Here is an 18175-nt window from a genome sequence, read left to right on the forward strand (position 1 = left end):
CAGCATCCGCAGGGCATGCGGTTTAAACTAGGGGTGGGGAAAGATCCCCCCCCTCCCCCAGACACATCTGCTTCCCCAGTCAAGTCCGAAGCCCCTGGGAGGGCTTTGATGGAAAGGGGAGAACCTGTGAGATCTCACCCCTCCCCCTTTCACACTTGCTCTGCCCCTTGACTGGCTGCTTGTACTTTTACACCCTCCTTCCAGCCTTCCCTACCCAATAAGGGTTCCTGGAATGAGTAAACTCGAAATCTGAACAGAGGCTTCTTGCACTCCCAGGGTGGCACAATCCGGGAGGGGAAAAAGCCAGCCTAGAAGTCTTGGCCAGCTTTGCAGAACTGGAGAGTAACGCTTGGTCACCTGCAACATGTTTGTTTAATACGATTTGAAATCCTGTCCAGAGAGGATTATTTTTTAATGCGGTGAGCATGAAGCTGTTTTCTTCTCCAACAGACTGGAGCTGGATTAAGGCGGACCCCTCCTGCAATCCAGAAAAACTGTTCCGGGTCTCTTAATGCAGCTCTCGGATGGTGAGGAAGACTTGGCTTGCCTTTGAACCGACGTCTGTGTGTGTGGGGGGGGGGGCAGAGAGAGATTCAGCTCTTCCTTCCTCTCTCTTCCTCACACACACACAGTTGCTGGTTGAGGCACAGCTAAGCAAGGAAAGGACCACGCCATGACCCCAGCTCCAGGCTCAGAGCAAACAGTCTCTGTTCTGGGCCTTCCAGTCCCGGAAGCCGCACTCTCCCCTCTGCTGGGTCCTGCAAGGGTGCCAACGCTGCAGTTGCCCTGGTCTTGAGCAGCGGGGTCAACTGAGTGTGGCAGATGCACTGGGGGGCCCAGCCCTCGCTTGTGGGTGCGACTTCTGCAACGCACAGTCATTGCATTTTTTCCTATGGGTGAATGTTTGGGGGAGGCATGGCTGATGAATCTGCACTCTGTTCAGGAAGATTGCCCACAGAGACCCCCAAGAGAACTGTTAGGCAGGCTGTGGTGGGTTTTCTGGGCTGCATGGCGCATGGTCTTGTAGTTTTAGTCCTTGATGTTTCACCAGTAACTGTGGCTGGCACCTTCAGAGGGAGGACGTGGTAAGATGGGAATCTTTCCATGCTAAAGTGTAGAGTGAGAACAGTTGCTGGGCATTTTATTTACACCTGCTGGAGGAACACAGCACATTCCTGTCTTATTTGGGAGTCTCCCAAGGGATGGACTGCAACTAGGAAGCATTTTTCTGGTGTCTGGGTGGTTCACTAGCAAGTCCATTCGGAAACGATTTTCCTCCATCGGTGGAGTTCATTAGAAAGTGCATTAATCAAGGTCTTACCTGCCTTATCCGATTAACCATTGTGAGGGGTTTTTAGAGTGTTTTTATTCTGGTGTTTTGCAGGTCTGGTAGGCAGGTCTGATTTTCAGACTCTTTTTTTGTTGAAATCGTAGTGGTGTTTGTGAATTTTACTGACTTCCCTGTAGTCTGCCATAGTAGCTGTTGGTGTTGTCCAGTATTTCTGTGTCTAAAGTATTTAAGGTCTGGCACCTTCACTCTGGCACCAATGGGCAGGTCTTTTTTGCCGTATCCAGACATGAGCCCACTGGCACAAAGGGCAACTGCTGCAAGAAACGCCAGATACTAACCTCTGGCAAAGGAGCATGAAGGAGTGCTCCTGGCATGGTCAGTGAACTGCCAGCTTGCCATCTAGTGGTGACAAAGGAGCCATTTAACGCTTGACAAGACAGGAGAGAAACTGCCTGTCCATCAGCAGAGTCCAGCGCTGCCCTCTGCAAAACAGAAACAATGCAGAGCACCGAGCAGCTGCAGGATCAGTGCTGCAACCCGTGAGAGGGGACGGTCACAAATGTCACCTTGCAGTTCAAGCTTGGTTAGTCCTTGCTGGGGCACAGGTGAGATGCAAGGCGTGGGTGGGAGACTGCCCGGGAAGCTGACATGGAGCTCCGCAAAGGACTGGCAGAAGAGAAGCGTACTGAAGAGGCACTGAGGCACAGCATGTAGAGTCCCACGCAGAAGAGGCGGCTCCGGATGCTTTGCGCCACTGTTATTCACCCACCGGTCCAGAGCCCTGGCTGCCCGAGGGAAGGCCCCTCTAACTCCAGTGACCAGGCGCTTGTCAGAAAGGGCTTCAGGACGACCCTTCTGGCTGAGGAAACCAGGAGCTCAGGGCGATTCTGCCCCTGATGGATTTGGGCAGCAGCTGGGAGTGCAGGCACGCTGCAGCTCGAGTGCACATTGCGGTGGAACCACCACGGTAGTCTCCTGAAGCCAAGATCAGCAGGTGTCATCCTTAAGCTGCAGCAGGAGCTTCATCAGACACAGGAAGTGACACCTCCGCTACTTATCAGGGCTTATGTGTATCTGCATGCGGGGGCTTCTTTCATGCCTCTAACGAAGAAGAGCCGGTCCTCAAACCTCGAAGGGGCTCAGAGCAGCTGACAATTGCCGTCCCTCCTCTCCCCACAACCGAAACCCTGCCAGGTAGGAGGGGCAGAGAGAGCTCTGACAGGACCACCCCACGAGAACAGCTCTAACAGGACTAAGACTAGCTCAGGGTCACCCAGCTGGCTGCATGGGGAGAAGTGGGGAATCAATCCCAGCTCACCAGATTAGAGGCCGCATCTGAACCATGACAGCAAGGACACCTGAGCTCACAAGGGCATGTTGGGATACATTTGCTAGTCTTTGAAGGATCCGTAGGACCCCTTTCCCCAACCTGGATAGCCCAGACTAGCCTGGCCTCATTTCGTCTGGGGAGCCAAGCAGAGTTAGCTTAGCTCACAGTTTGAACTCGGATGGGAGACTACTGAGTCAGGCTGGCCACGCAAGCCACAGGGGACCCCCTCGGAACGCCCCTGGCTTGAATACTGCCCAGGCCATCCTTGTCGGCCACTCAGCGTGGCAGTGGCTCAGCAGGGTCTCAGGTGGGGGTCTCCCACACTCCCTGCTCCCTGATGCTTAGTTGGAGAAGAGACCTGGGACCTTCTGCAGGCAAGGAAGTGCCACAGCCTCACACAGGGGAGTCTGGCAGCTGTGCACCCGCAAAGTCTGGCCAAGAGGCCACCCTGAAAAGGCCCGTGAGCCGCACCCTGCCAGGCCTCCAGAGCCACCTGGAGCAGGCGGAGAAAGCCAGCCTCCGCCCGCAGGCAGCTCCCTTCCCTGAAGAGAGGAAGATTAACACGCTCATCAGCTACTCCCAAGAGGAGATAATGATATATAATTTTACATCTGTTACTCTTGAGGGTTAAGAGGCAGCGCGCGTAATAGGCATCTCAAAGGGAAGAGCCTGTTTGAAATCAAACAAGTCGATCCTCGGCTTTCCTGCTCTGCATTGGCTGACGGCCCACTTGGCTTCTAGCTGGAATGCCGTGAGGGGGCAAAAAGGCAGGGGGTCTACACAGGCCCAGTCAGCAGCCCCCCGCACCGCCCCCCCCCATGACTCCGAAAGAGGGACACACCCAGGGGTCAAGGCTTTACTCATTTAAGTCATTTCTTAGCCACCTTTCTTCTTTATGGAGCTCAAGGTGGCTTACGACACAGGTAGTAAAATACAGAAAATAAAGTAAATATTCTATTTTATTTTATGCTTCTTGGGGAGGAGGGATATAAGTGCAGCCTTAGCCAGGGAGATGGCAGACATTGTGGGCCCCTTTCTGAGCACTGCCTCAAGTTCAAAGTCCTTGCACATACTTCGCGGAGGAGCTGAGGATGGCCATCCCGTTGAGCTCCTGCAGCCGGCTGGCGTGCCTGCAAAGATTACACAAAGAACAATCGCCTGTCAAGAGATGGATGTCAGGTTGCCCTGCAGGGCAGAATCACAGGTGGCAGCTTCTAAGGAGCCAGTGAAACAGGGACAATAGATCCCCCCAGCAACAAAATGTGTTCCCTTATCTGCCCAGGATTCCCCTTGTCCACTTGACTCTGTGGGCAGAGGCAGGGAATACTCTGGACCTACAGGGGGAGGGGGGGGTGGGATGATCAGGCTTTCCCATCTCAGTCACGAGGGTCCAAGGAAGGAAAGTGCCACCGTGTCTTGTCAACTATTTGAATGAAGCTGCTGCACCAAAGAGAAAAATGACTCCCCTGCCCAGTGCAGTGGAACAGGCTGCCAGGAGTTACACCCCCCAGGAGCTTCTCTTGGCGGCTCCCTAAGGCCCCAGCGGCTCCTGTGTCTGCCCAGACCAAGGAGCCCATCCCCAGGGATACCTTGCGTCAGCCGTGCAGAGCTTGCCTAGAGCGATTGCCGCGTTCTCCTGCACTGAGGCCCTTTGAGCATCCATGGCGCTGAGTTGCAGCAGCATCTTCACAATGTCAGTGCTTAACAGATTAGTGGCCGTCCCGGGCACCTCCAGGCATCTCCCGAGGCAGAAAGCAGCGTTTCCTGCCACGGTTTCCTCTTCGGAGCACAGGAGCTTGAGTAGCAAGCTACATTCTGGGAAACAACCCAGGAAGGCAGAAGAGGGGTCATGGTCAACATCGCAGGAAGAGGGGAAGGGGCACTGTGCATCCAAAGACCCCCCCCCAAAAAAAAAGAAACAAAAAACAAATCCTCTGGCAAGACAGCTAGGAGGAAGAGAAGCGAGGCGTCTGCTCTCAAAGTGGGGAGGGGGAGACGGTGCAAGCAATTCACAGGCACCGAGTGATGATCTTTTTATGCACCACCGAAAAAGGCTTCCAAGAACCTGATCCACTTATCCCAGTTCTGTCTGGGATCCACAGGGATCTGTTGAGGGATCCTTTGAGGCCAACACAGAGGGCCTTGTAGAAACCAACTCTGGCGTTTGCAAACAAGAGCCAGGCAGGGCCACAAGGAAGTCCTAAGCTGAAGGAGTGAGTCAGCAGGGAAGGCCCTCCCGTGACTGTCTGCAGCAAGAATCTCCACGCTACAGCTGAAAACGAGCAAAGCTCCCCTGGAGGAACACAACAGTTAACGGCAGTTCAGAGAATTCCGGGAGTTTTTCGCTTCCTTGGTTCGACCACATTCATGATGACCTTGGAAGCCCTGTATAGCTCCGAGCCAGCGTGCCTTGAGGTCCGCCTACTCCCTTATGAACTTACCCCGATTACCCTGGTCATCTTTGGAGATTCCGCTTCGATTCCCCCCATCCCCTGAGGCTAGACGAGGGGCCTGGGGCAACCGAGAAAGGACTTTTGTGGCCGTGGCACCAAAACTTTGGAAGATTTGTCTGTCTACTGGGATCTCCTGCCAGCGGGGGGAAGACTATTATAGGTCCTCTTCCCCGGCTGAGTTGCTCTGGTGGGGATTCAGAGAGCGCGCTGTGCTGTAAGTAGGACTAGATTTGCAGAAGAAAACCAGCGCTTACTCTTGTCCAGCTTCACAAGCTCCTCCTGAGCCTGTCGGCTGCTCTTGGTGCAAACAGCGAGGGTCTTCAGTGCGTAGCCAGATGTGATCTGCGCACCTGACTAGATTGGAGTAAGGAAAGCATGCTTATCAGTTCAATTATGCTCCCCAGGGCTTGCAAGTAGAGTTTTTTTTTAACCTTGCTTTACAATAAGAACAGCCAATTTTATGAGGAGTTTTGGCATGTTTGATTTATATTCTCCCCCTTTAAATGTATTAGCACATAATTGTGCCTCGGTGACACCTCCTAATGGGATTCTATGTCTAACACTGGAACAAAATCTGACCTTTAATGGGGACACAGGCACCTCTCAGAATAAATCTGCAGTGCAAAAACTGCTTTTTTTTGGGGGGGGGGCATTCCCAGACGTGAGCTGCTAGCAAGGGAATAAATCTTTCTGACGACAGCTTGCTTTGTGCCTTCCACACACACTCGGACCATTTTGCCACGAGAACATAAGCTCTGTGACATCAGCCTTTATTTTTGAAACAAAGCCCTCAAACAGTCTGGGAATATTTGTTTTTCTTTCCTTTTTTGCCTTGCTTCAAAAAGCTTTGAAGTTTGCATGGATGCCGAATATGTCGCACAAACACACAGACGGTACATGGATTGCGACAGAACTGGGCATTCACTTCACTGCTGCACATGGGACGCCAAAGCCAAGCCCGGAAGTGCCAGGGGCTTTTTTCCTTTAAATGACGGCAGCTTGAATTACCAGCAGGCAGGGGGAGAGTCTACACTGTGAAATTAAAGCAGTTTTTCATGGCCCAATAGGACAAGGATTGCAGAAACCTGGAAACAAAGTGGAAGTATCAGACACAGCAAGCAAGGAATCTGCAAGGAGTCATGGGGGGCACCGATACACCTCTCCTTTGTCCCTCTTCCTAGCAGCCCCTATATCATCTCTCCCTCTCCTGCTTCTTCCTCTCCCCCGCCACTAACCTTTCCCCCCAAAGGAGTGGGAGCAAATATCTAGAAGAAAAACTGTTAGTGAGAGCAAGATCATACAACAACTGGGTGACAGAATATGCACACCCATTTATCCCATTCACTTTGTTAAAGCATCTTCTTGAACTACTGCATTATCATGGCGTTCCATTACTTTTATCACTATGACCTCCTGAACAATTCTACTTCATGCAATATAGTCCTGCTGCCTTTAAAGAATGGAGAGGCAGCTCGGATAACACTGCAGTCTCTCTCAAAGATGCTGAAAGAGCTCAGCAAAATGGAAGGAAGAGGCCGGTAACTAGCGGGCAAAGAAATCTGTGTAGGCAGCTGGGAAGTCCTTGTACTAAGTGGGGAGCATAAGGCAGAGTGCATGGGTGGAATGCATGCTTTACATGCAGAAGATCCCAGGCCCCATCTACTGGAAAAAATCTCTCCCTGAGATGAGGAGACCCCTCCCTGCGTGAAAGCCCGGGGGGCTGTGGAAAGGACCGGGGTGGTGCCACTGGCACTCTCACTGCACAGAGTTCCGATTAAAGGGCAAACTCTTCCGGAGAAGAAACGACAAGTCCCAATAAATCCAGAAAGGGCCTGTATCCATTTGCTACATGATGACTTCTGACAGAACAGCAGATTCATCTGCACTGGAATGGAAACAATCACTCTGTACGTGTGCCCGAAAACCGGGGAAAGAAATCACCTTCAGAATACGGATCATTTTCTTCACCAGCCCCTGCTTCACCGCCTCTTCCCCGGCCTTTGGACTGGCAGGCAGGACGTGACTCAAAAGCCCAACCGCTCGCTTTGATGAAAAGAGAATGGGAGGAAATGAAAAAGTTCATCGTTCTTCTCTGAAAGCAAATTATAATTTTAGTTTGCCTTGCAGTCGGCTTCCTTGAGCTGACCGAGCTCTTCGTCTCTTGAGGGATGCTGGTTGCAGCAGAAAAGAGAGAAAGAAAGTGGCAAGCAAATATTTGATACTAATGATCTGGAAAGGTGGGAGTATTGAAGGTTTTTTTGAAGAAATAACCAGATGCAGAGCACCTATTGGTAACTTAGCCAATAGGATGGGTACTCCTGAATAGCAACAAAATATCTTTCCACCTCAATGAGAGCTCAGAGAGGCAGAAAAATAACAGATCACAACCAGGAGGCAAAAATCCAACCCCTTTGACCTACTCAAAAACTCAAAAATGATTAAGTCACTGGTTCTCAGACTGTGGGTTGGAGACCAGAAGGAGACTGGTGTTTCTCACAAAGACAGCCAGAAGGACCTGTGTGAGCTGAGTAATAAAGCCCAAGGGCAAATGCAACCAGTGGCTCAAAGGTATTGCATATTTAGAAAAACTAACAGGAAGAAAAATAAACTTGTTCCACATTAACAAATGTCAACTTCCTGCATTTACACCAGGGAGCCAGAAAGTAATATGGTGTCACTTTGCAAATGGGTCATACATCAAAAAGCTGGAGAGCCATTTGCATGACGGAACAAAATATAAGCCACAGAATGTCAAAAAAGAAGAGCTGGTTTTTATACCCTGCTTTTTACTAGCCAAAGGAGTTCCAAAATGTATTACAATTGCCTTCCCTGTGAGGTGTGTGAGGTTGAGAGAGCTCTAAGAGAACTGTGTGAGAACATCTCTAAGAGAACTATGACTGGCCCAAGGTCACTCAGCTGGCTGCATGTAGAGGAGTGGGGAACCAAGCCTCCCAGTTCTCCAGGTTAGAGGCTGCTACTCTTAACTACAACACCAAGCTGGCTCTCAAGCAACCAAAACTTGTGTCTTCAAACTAGGCATGAATCTCATCCTCTGAATGTCAAACGTTGAGCAAAGATCCCCAGAGAAAAGCCAAAGCAATGGTAAAGGATTCCAGTGAGAAAAGTGACCCCAAACTGACCAACTGCCTCAGTTCAGGGAATCAACAGACAGACCATGGACCTTTCCTACCCCCCCCCCCCATCCTCTTGCTTCCTCCCGTCTTCACAGTGGCTTCTATCTATCACTGCCCCAGCACTAATAATGCGGTTTTCCTTCAGGAAATACAAAAACGTGGTGGTGAACTCCCCCTCCGTAAGGAAAGAGAACGCAAGGGTGGATTATGGCTCGTGGGGGGATGGGGCTGTGGAGGAGAGCCAGCCCACACAATTCAGCTGAGAAAGACCGGCCTGGTGGGCGGAAGGCTGAGAGGGAAGAAGGGAATCACCACTGAGGCCGACCGGGGGCAAGGGAAGCTGCAGACTGAGCAGCAATCATCTGCTGTCCCCTCGGACGCCACTTACTGTCACCACAGTTCCATCCTGACTGCTGAGGAAGCGCATGCATCTCCAAGAGATCTCTTCTGCCAGCTCCTGAAACAATGCCAGTGTCAGCAGGCCAGCTGACCAGAAGCCCCCTCCCCTCTTCTTCTCCCAACCACCCTGGTTATCCCCCCCCCCTCCTACCTAGTCATATGTCCCCATCGGTGCCTCCTTCCCAAACTCATTTTCAAGCCCACCCGCCCTCCATGTGCCTGCATGCCCTTTCTCCAACTGAGCTGGGCACCACACACAGCCAGGAATGCTGGCGGCAGAGATGACTGGGGAAGTGTGAGGGGAGTGTGTGTGAGGGGAGGGGAGGCAGCAGCCCCCCCCCCCCCCCCGGAGCCTTGGTCTTCAGCAGCCGCCTCATCTCAGGAGCTGACATAAGAACAGAAGAGACCAGTGAGGGTCAGCCTCCTGTCTCACACAGCAGCCGTCCGGTTCCTCTGGAGAGCCAGTCATAGGGCCTAGAGGCTAAGGCCTTCCCCTCTGATTGTGGAGGTTCCCTTTAGTCATCACGGCTAGCAGCCCTTGTCAGACACTGATGCAGCTCCTGATCCAAATGGCAAGCTGAACACTGCACAGGGCAATCCCATCTCTAGGAAGGCTCCACAAGCTCCAGCCATGACGCTCCAGGTGCCAGGATAGCAGGCCAAATAACAGCAGAGTCTGGCTCTGCACAAGTCACGCTGGAGCATTTAGCTGTCTGAACGGAGTCATAGGGACAGCCTGCAGGGTAAGGCCAGGCAGTTGGCATAAGGCAGGCAGGCAGGCAGGCAGGCTCACGAAAGGTTTTAACAGACAGGCCCAGCTTTCCTGAGAAAGGGTAGGCACCCCCTCCTGTACCTGAATGGCTACGCTCACTTCCAGCGAGGCATTCATCATCAGACCGAGGACTGCCTGCAGGCAGACTGGTGGGCATTTCGTGGCTTTGCTTTCAGACCAGCATTTGTCCTGCACAAGCGGAAGGAGACAGTGCAACAGTGAAGCCCACATTTCGGTGAAGGGGAAGTCTGAGCAGCCGCAGCTCACAAGCTCCTCCTCCTGTGCCCCCTTCTCCTGCCCCCTTCTCCCCATCGCTCGGACGATTTTGCTTCAAAGGGGAGATGAGGGGGGAGACGCTTCATTGTGAGGCAGTATCATTTTTAATTTATTTAATTTCTCCCTGTAAACAGGCTCAGGGCGGTTAACATTATTAAACTCATGCAAACCCGAAAATCACAAAACAGTAATAGTTCAAACAGAATGCCAGACCAACAAGACAGTTGTCAGTACAAGTAGGAGTAAGAATTCCAACAGCTCATTGGTAGGGCTCAAATCAAATTAATCCCAATTCTAGTTTTCCATGGTGAGGAAGGCAGGGGGAGGGAGGGGGGGCAGTTTGATGTTCTATTACAAGGGTGGCAAAACTGCGGCTCTCCAGATGTCCGTGTATTACAATGACCATGAGCCTCTGCCAACTGACTATGTTGGCAGGGGCTCAAGGTAATTGTAGTCCATGGACATCTAGAGAGCCACAGTTTGGTCACCCCTGGACTATTAACTTGTTTTGCCCTCAACCACATGCCTGGCAGAAGGGTGCCCCTTTGAAGTTTTGAGAGGCTCAGAGTCTCTGCTGGCAGCAAGCCAAAAATACAGCTGAAAGTTATTGGCCTTTGGGATGGGGAAGGCTATCCCTGCACCCTCAACCACAAGGAAAGGCTGGGCGCAAACGTTTTAATCAGGAAAAATTTATAAAAACGTACTGGGGAAGCACCACCTTTGCACTCTGCTGCAGTCCCCGGCCCCTCCAGCTGCAGAGCCTCCGGTACAGCCCTAGTCACTCTGGTTCATAATGTTTTTTTTAAATTAATAATTCAATAAATCAGTCAGTGAATCTCAAGAAAGGACTGCACTCTGGAGAAGTGACAGCATGGCAGGAAGGAGTAGGAGGAAGACCCAACCCGAGACAGGCCGTGCCAACTCACCATGAGGTCCAAGCAGGCCTGCCAGCTCTCCTGGCTTTCTGCCACCTGCATCCGGATCACTGGGTCCGAGCAGAGGTCCCCCATGATGGAGATGCACTGCACAAGGGCCGTCTGGTTCACCGTCTGGATGGAATTCTTTGGGAAACAAGAGCGGAAACGGGGGTCTGTCTGGTCCCCTTTCCAAACCTTCTCAAAGATCACAGCACAGCTGCCTTTAAAATCCCAACAGGTTGCTGTGATTGGAGGATTCTCTGAGCCAGAAGTAACCCCATGTTACTCTCTGGGTTCTACAGGGCCTACAAGACGGAGCTCTTCAGTCAGGCGTTTGGCTGAGGCCGGGCACGACGAGTGAAATCAGGTCCCCCCCCCCTCCCCTGGTTCCGGGTTTAGGTAGTAGACTGACTGGACCCACTGATTGATCCACCCTGAGCTTTTGAGTTTGTTTTTTATCTCCAGCTACCCAGGCCATACTGGTTCAGTTGCATGTGAGGTTGGGACAAGCTTCGATGGATGTTTTTTATGTTGTGAACCGCTGCAAGCTAGTCTGGGAGCAGCGGTATACAAATTTAATTATAAATATAAATAAATACATTATAAAACAAGTCACTGCACAAATGTAGCAGAACTGCAAGATAGAACCTGGACAAAAAAACGTTTTGCAGCTATATATGGGAAGGGCTCGGCAGAGATCTTTCTCACCAACAACTGTGCGAACCACGGCAAGACCTCTGTGGAGAGCTTGATACGGCACTGGATTTTGAACCTGTTGGTAAAACACAGCTGGTTTAAACGTGAGGTTTCAGGGAACTAAGAGAGAGCCCCTTTGGCACAGAAGTACTGCCAAGCCTCTCCAATCTGCCGACCAAGCAGCAAACTCTCCTCCTGTGAGCCTTAAAAAGGACATCAGGTTACAGGAGTCAACAAGGAAGGTGAAAGAGGGGCAACAGGCAATGCTCTTCAGAGCCACCACATCCTTCAAGCTGGAAAAACGACAAAGGGGCCAGTGGAAAGCATGTGTTTGGCAGCCTGAGGGGGACAGGAAAATAACTTTGATTTAGGAAGCACAAGTCAAGGCCAGAAGACTGGCTGCCCTCTAGATCCTCGGTTAAGGGTCCAGGAGCTTTTAAACAAGCATTTATGCCTCTGCTACTATCGCTGACCCAAGGTGGGAGTCAGTGTGGCAGCCACCAGGGCCCACTGGAGGGGGTACTCATTGGCACAGAACTGCCTCCCCCGCAACTCACATGCCCACGTTCCTTCCTGTTCCCCCTTGCTTGCCAACACTCCTCCACTCAGGCTCCTGGCATTGACGGGGAGGTGCATGCGGGCAGTGCCCAGTGGCAGAACTCCTGGCGGCCACAGAAGCTGTTGGGGAGGGCATGAATGCGGTGCAGGCAGACGGGGGCACAAGTGGAGGGAGGAGAAGGATTCGGTCAGGTGGGAACTTAGGCAGGAGGATGGAGGGAAGGGGAGGCCCCGGGGGCCCGGGGGTGGGCAGAACAGGGGCCCCGGCTCCTGCCCCTGAAAACCAAGAACTGGCAATGGTGACAGGTCGGCCTTGCGGGAAGTAACTATCCTGCCATGAAGGCCAGAGCCATAACTCAGAATTAGCGTGAAGTTCAAAAGTGATGCCACTTACTTCTCTTCTTCAACGAGGCTGGTCAACAGGTCCATTGCACGACTAGCTCTGCTGTCAAAGACACTAACGAAGGACATCAAAGTCTGCAGCCACCTGGGGAAGGCAAGGAAGACCCTCAGCGGCTGAAGTCCCAAGGCAGTGGCAAATTCAGGGCAAACTTGGCACCAAAAAGCAAGCCTTGCACGGGGTGAGTGGGTGTGCGTTTGGATCTGAAGGGATGCTGGCCCCACAACCTGCTCACAGTGAAGCACTCAAGATGGCCCCACTTCCACATGCCAAAGAGCCACCTGAGTAACTCCAAAGCACCTCCCCTCCACGTGGGAAAGGACAGCTGAACAGGCACAAAGAAACTTACTACTCTACTGCAGGCAAAGTGGGAAAGCTGCAAAAGTGGACAAAAGAGGCAGATGCACTAAAATCTCAACGTACTGCCTGCATTCAGGAATACACCGGGCGCTAGATTGGGGTGGGGTGGAAGAACTCTGCAGATGGCCTCTCCCTCCCCCCAGGACCTGGAAAGGCTGCAGGCTGGAGGCCCCCAGGCAGAGAACTCATCGGCAGGGGCAGCTCTCACACAGCAGGGATCTGCAGCCTCTAAGCCTTGGAGGAAAGTGGAAGGAGGAAGGGGTGGGGGATGGAAGGCAAGCCGGTTGGAGGAGAAGGCACTGGGGGACAAAACAGCTGCCCTGAGTGGGTATTAAGCACTAGCTCCTCCTCCTAGCCCTTACCAGAAATATTAAGTGGAACAGATATTCATTCATTCCATTTGTATACCACACCTCACGATGATCTCTCATGAAATAAATATATTTCAGAATGTAGGAGGTGTTGTAGTGTAATTTATAACTGTCACTACATGTGCTGGAAAACCCTTCCTTGTCTGTTATTTCAAAGGGTTGGACTGAAGTGTGGCATTTTTTGAGGTGTGAGAGGGGGACGGGAGGAAAACAGACAAGTTAAAAATAGTGTGGTTGGTGGGGTGTCTCTGTCCTTTATGAATTCTCTTCAGTGACCCTGTGCAAAACAGAAGTGACGGGCAGTGCAAGTCAAGAGCTGGGTGGACGTCACTGTCTCTTCCCTCCAACTCATGTTCATCACTAAAAATCTGTCCGGAATGTCCATTTACGTTGATAAGTTTGAGACAGTGCTGGAAAAAAAAATGTGTTTGGGGTATGAAAACTGACGTGTCTTGCAAGAAACCTGAAATGTCTACCCCTGCCTGGATCCAGAGGACAGTCTTTCAGGGCCTTGCCCTTCCCCGGGAAACCCCACCAGAGCCCCTTGCGACTCGGCTTTCCCCTCCTGCAGGACTGCATTCACAGCTGCTCTTCTCCTAGTCTGCCATGGAAGAAGAAGCCCTGAAGGCAAAGGCAGGTTAATTCTTGTAACTTCCAAGGAAGTGAGGAAGTGGAAATGAGGCTCCACAAAGACAGGCCTGATTTTGCCACTAAAAATCTCGGACAGAGCTGACTTCTCCTCCTCCGTGAGAAACAAGAACACCTGTAGCATTTGTCACAGGGATTTGGGGATACACGTGATGCCAGATTGCTATTTCTGTCAGCCGATGGGCATCCCAGGAAGCCAAGACCAGAAATGGCCTGTGGGTCCAAACTAGAGTCTGGTTATTATTGTTTATTTACTCTGCGTAGGAAGGAGGGTGGCTATAGGCGGCCAAATGCATGCAACAGATTCCGGATTCAAATGGGATACATACTTGGTGAGGTCCAGGTGTCTGACCAGCAAGGCCCTCCCATGCTCTGTCTGCGCGTAGAGAGACAGCAGGGCCAGGCACTGCTCCTGGATTTCAGGCACCTCGGAATGCACCAGAGCGGGCAGCTGTGAGTTCATGTAGGGGTGAGTCAGAAGTAGGCGCTGGTTCTCCTCTGGAAGGGCAAAGAGAAGCAGATGTGGCAAGGGCTCCGCCAGCATGGACATCCACCAGGCAGGAAATCACTCAGGTGGGAGAGCATCATTGTGTTTCTGCTCAAGAGCGCCACCCACAGGAGTGACAGGAAGGCCAGTGGGTGCTGCTTGTCCTCTCACCTTCTCCTCTCTTTCTCTCTCCCCCTCCCATTTCTAAAGGGTTGGTTATGTAACTTACACATGCATGGCAAGCTAATCTCATTTCCTTTAGTTCCACCCTTCAGGTTTCATTTCAGGACACAAGAAGTGTGAACCAAGGCAGATTTTGGCAACTTCACTCCCCAAAAGCAAACATATTCTTTCTTTCCGAAACAGAAAGAAACATGTCCTGCTGTTCTGCTTGTATTCTGCATTCTTTTCACGCGGAGACCTACACGGACACCTTATACCAGCAAGGCCTAAGTCCCGAGAGTGGCACAGACATGAAACTAAGAGCCCAGCGTTACAGGGTGGATCTTGAGGCAAGGTGGCATTAGACAGATGGTGGGAAGAAAGACGCTATCACAAAGAAGAAGAAGAGTTGGTTTTTATATGCCGCTTTTCTCTACTCAAAGGAGTCTCAAAGCGGCTGACAATCCCCTTCCCTTCCTCTCCCCACAACAGACCCCTGTGATGTGGGTGAGGCTGAGAGAGCCTTGAGATTCCTGCTCGGTCAGAACAGTTTTATCAGTGCCATGGGGAGCCCAAGGTCACCCAGCTGGTTGCATGTGGGGGATTACAGAATCGAACCTGGCATGCCAGATTAGAAGTCCACACTCCTAACCACTACACCAAACTGGCTGAATCCACACACACACACACCCTTCCAGCCCTTTCTGGGGTCTTGGCAGAAGCTCTGGCTCAGGGGAAGAGTTTGTGTGCAGAGGTCCCCGTGTTCCATCCCCAGCATCTCTAGTCAAAGGCATCAGGTGATGGGACCTGGAGCCTGGGACCCTGGAGAGCTGCTGCCAATCCAAGTAGACAATGGACCAAGGGTCTGATTCAGGACAAGGGAGCTTCAAGTGTCAACTCATCCTCCTCTTATTTTCATTTTAAGATGACATCTTGCAATCCCCAACCTATTTGGTGCTGGAGGGGGCAACAATGGGAAGGCTCCTGGCATTCTAGCTCTCCTGGTGGACCTCCTGATGACCCCTGGGGTTTGGCCACTGTGTGACACAGAGTGCTGGACTGGATGGGCCACTGGCCTGATCCAACATGGCTTCCCTTCTGTTCTCAGGACTGCATGGTATGTTCTTCTTATGTTCTCATGACAGAAGCCAGAACACCATCCAGGCCTTGCTTGTCTGCCTTTGCTTTGAGCTTCTGGAGTCAAAACTAAAACGGGGGGAATGATAAGTAGGAGGAAGGCTTTGACCCTTTTAGGAGATCCCTCCCACCTCCGATTTCCAAAGAGGGACCTCGCTTTGCAGCCTGTGAACACGCCGGCAAAGTTGGATGGGGTTATTTTGGCTCAGCTCTAGCAAAATCCACCTCCAATGGTAATCCTACCACAGAAAGATTCCTTTGCTACGCTGCTTGCATTAGCCCAAAAGGATGCAAGCTTCTAGCCATCAGCTGAGAAAGTGCATCTGTCCTCCTAGTGCACTCACAGAACAGACTGAAGAGCAAGGGAGATCTGCATGGCAAAACTTCCCTCTAAGCCACAGAGAAAGGTTCCACAGACACAACTGGGACTGGGGAGGGGGCTAACACTCTGCACTCGCTGTCATTACGTCTGACCCGCAAATCTCTGGCGCGGAGCAAATTCTAGGCATCACGAGCACCCACGGGAGCGATGCTCAATGACAAGAATACTCTCCAGCACAGCCAGGGTCATTTTAGTAGCACATTAGCAGCCATTCGCGTTGATTACCATTCCCTTTGCAGACTGCTTGCCACAGGAGGATAAGAGAAAGAGACAGCTCCACTTCAGCAGGGGATTTCAGCTCAGGACGAAATGCCCTAGAAAAGGAAGAGGTTTTGTGAACACCAAGGAAAAGCACACAGGTCACACAGAAGCCAGGTATCACCTTTTAGGTGTGAAAGCAGCAGGTGCCAGGTTTGGAATCACACAGCACTCTTCCTCAACTGAGACATTCAAGCAGGGGGGAATCAGATCTTATGCAACGCTAGCTACTTCTTTGTTTAGATATTTGTATGCCACTTTTCTCACCAACAGGCGGCCCAAAGACGCCTACGTCATTATGGTTCTCACTTGCATTCTCCACCCACGGTACTGCCTATGGTCTTTACGGCCCTTCACCCCCTGGGACCGACATCTCTGAAGGACCACATCTTTCCACATTGGGCAATCGCCTTTGGCTATCCTGACACTTAGGCAGTGACCAAATCCCGGGCCTTTCTGCCGTGGCTCTGGCTCTGTGGAGCAGGCTCCCTGTACAGGTGAGGGAGGTCCCCTCCTTGGGAATTTTCAGGGGCCTTGCCAGGGCTTTTGTGGGGGTGTGAACGGCAGGTGTCTTTTAGGAGGGGAGGCGAGGAGGAAGCAATCAGGGGCTTGCTGTTTTTCCTTTGGTTTTGTTGTTGTTGTTGTTAGGTGTGAAGTCATGTCCGACCCATCGCGACCCCATGGACAATGATCCTCCAGGCCTTCCTCTACCATTCCCCAGAGTCCATTTAAGTTTGCACCGACTGCTTCAGTGACTCCATCCAGCCACCTCATTCTCTGTCGCCCCCTTCTTCTTTTGCCCTCGATCGCTCCCAGCATTAGGCTCTTCTCCAGGGAGTCCTTCCTTCTCATGAGGTGGTACAACTTGCCAAAGTATTTGAGTTTCATCTTCAGGATCTGGCCTTCTAAGGAGCAGGCAGGGCTGATCTCCTCTAGGACTGACCGGTTTGTTCGCCTTGCAGTCCAAGGGACTCGCAAGAGTCTTCTCCAGCACCAGAGTTCAAAAGCCTAAATTCTTTGACGCTCGGCCTTCCTTATGGTCCAAGTTTCGTGGCAACTTTAAGAGCAACAAAGTTTAATTCTCGGTATAACCTCGGTATAACTCTTATACATAGATGGTGACTTTACGCCACTTTGAGCCTCCTTCTGGTGGAGAAAAGTGGGGCATAAAAACCAACTCCTCCTCCTCCTCCTCTTCTTCTGCAAGAGGCCCGCCCAGATTATCGACACCCCCCCACCCCCACCCCCCATCTCTGCTGCCATCCTTCTGACTCAAAGACTGGCTCCACTCCCGTCACTCATGGCACTAATTTCCCACAGAATTAACAAGGACAAAGGCTTCCTTGGTATCTTCTGGGCCTGACATAACAAAGCTTTAGGAGGCAGCTGAGAACCCAAGCGGGGCCACCGGCATCACTGCTCAGCACGAGGTAGAATCTAACATAAATCCAAACAGACAGAACCAATCAGGAGCAAAAGTAGGAGAAATCCTGCAGGAAGAGCCTCTCCCTGAAGGGGGAAAAATAAAATGAAAAAGATGTCCATAAAAGGTTCCAGCAGTTAGAAGAAAGATTTATGGAGGCCGGCGGAGGAGTCGATGAAGCCGCGCTGCCTTGGGCACGCTGACTTCTGCTGCCGTCTGGTCCTGGGCCAGTGCAGCCATATGGAGCGCCCGGATCTAATGCCCTTTCCCCGTCGTGTTTTCCTAAGATGCTCTTGCCCTCGGGCGGACAATTTAGAAAGACTAATCGTTCAGAAGTAGAGTGGAGGAAGCACCGAAGCCTCCAAAAGAGCCCTGTTTATTCTAAAAGGTCAACTAGAAGGCAGCGGAGGGTTCACTGCCAGCGGCTGCAGCGTTATCTGCTGATCAGCCATCTGAATTTCATCCAGCGATTGTGTTCCCTGCAAGCAGCCTCTTCTCCGCTCACTCCCGCTGCAAGCCTCCTACTGTTCCTCCCCCCGAAGACAGCCCTTACCGTCGCATGACCTCGTTGTCATTGATGACACTGAACCCACTGTTTGTCCGAAACAAGGTCTGCTCAGTGCCTGCAACAAGTTCAGAGATGAGGAGTCAGATCTTCAGACTGAGAGACGCCACCCGAAGGCGGGCCGTCCTCACACAAACCTCAGCGATAAGTGACAAG

At 51.7% G+C, this 18175-nt stretch overlaps 1 protein-coding gene across 3 annotated transcripts in view; it reads right to left on the reverse strand.

The window, feature by feature from the left end:
- Window positions 1-3562: 3562 nt before the first annotated feature.
- TTC12 (tetratricopeptide repeat domain 12) overlaps window positions 3563-18175 on the reverse strand; it is a 29752-nt gene continuing 15139 nt past the window's right edge. For all 3 annotated transcript variants that reach the window (XM_077306078.1, XM_077306077.1, XM_077306079.1), the window contains 12 exons: window positions 18008-18077; window positions 15999-16087; window positions 13935-14103; window positions 12221-12313; window positions 11281-11344; window positions 10582-10716; window positions 9461-9568; window positions 8597-8665; window positions 7016-7117; window positions 5329-5428; window positions 4211-4436; window positions 3563-3751 (listed from right to left, as the gene is read on the reverse strand). In XM_077306078.1, the coding sequence (XP_077162193.1) occupies window positions 3676-3751; window positions 4211-4436; window positions 5329-5428; window positions 7016-7117; window positions 8597-8665; window positions 9461-9568; window positions 10582-10716; window positions 11281-11344; window positions 12221-12313; window positions 13935-14103; window positions 15999-16087; window positions 18008-18077 (1301 nt within the window). In that variant the 3' untranslated portion in view covers window positions 3563-3675. The remainder of the gene's footprint in view (window positions 3752-4210; window positions 4437-5328; window positions 5429-7015; window positions 7118-8596; window positions 8666-9460; window positions 9569-10581; window positions 10717-11280; window positions 11345-12220; window positions 12314-13934; window positions 14104-15998; window positions 16088-18007; window positions 18078-18175) is intronic.

Source organism: Paroedura picta, chromosome 12, assembly GCF_049243985.1.
Source record: "Paroedura picta isolate Pp20150507F chromosome 12, Ppicta_v3.0, whole genome shotgun sequence".
In the NCBI taxonomy this organism is placed as follows: Eukaryota; Metazoa; Chordata; class Lepidosauria; order Squamata; family Gekkonidae; genus Paroedura; species Paroedura picta.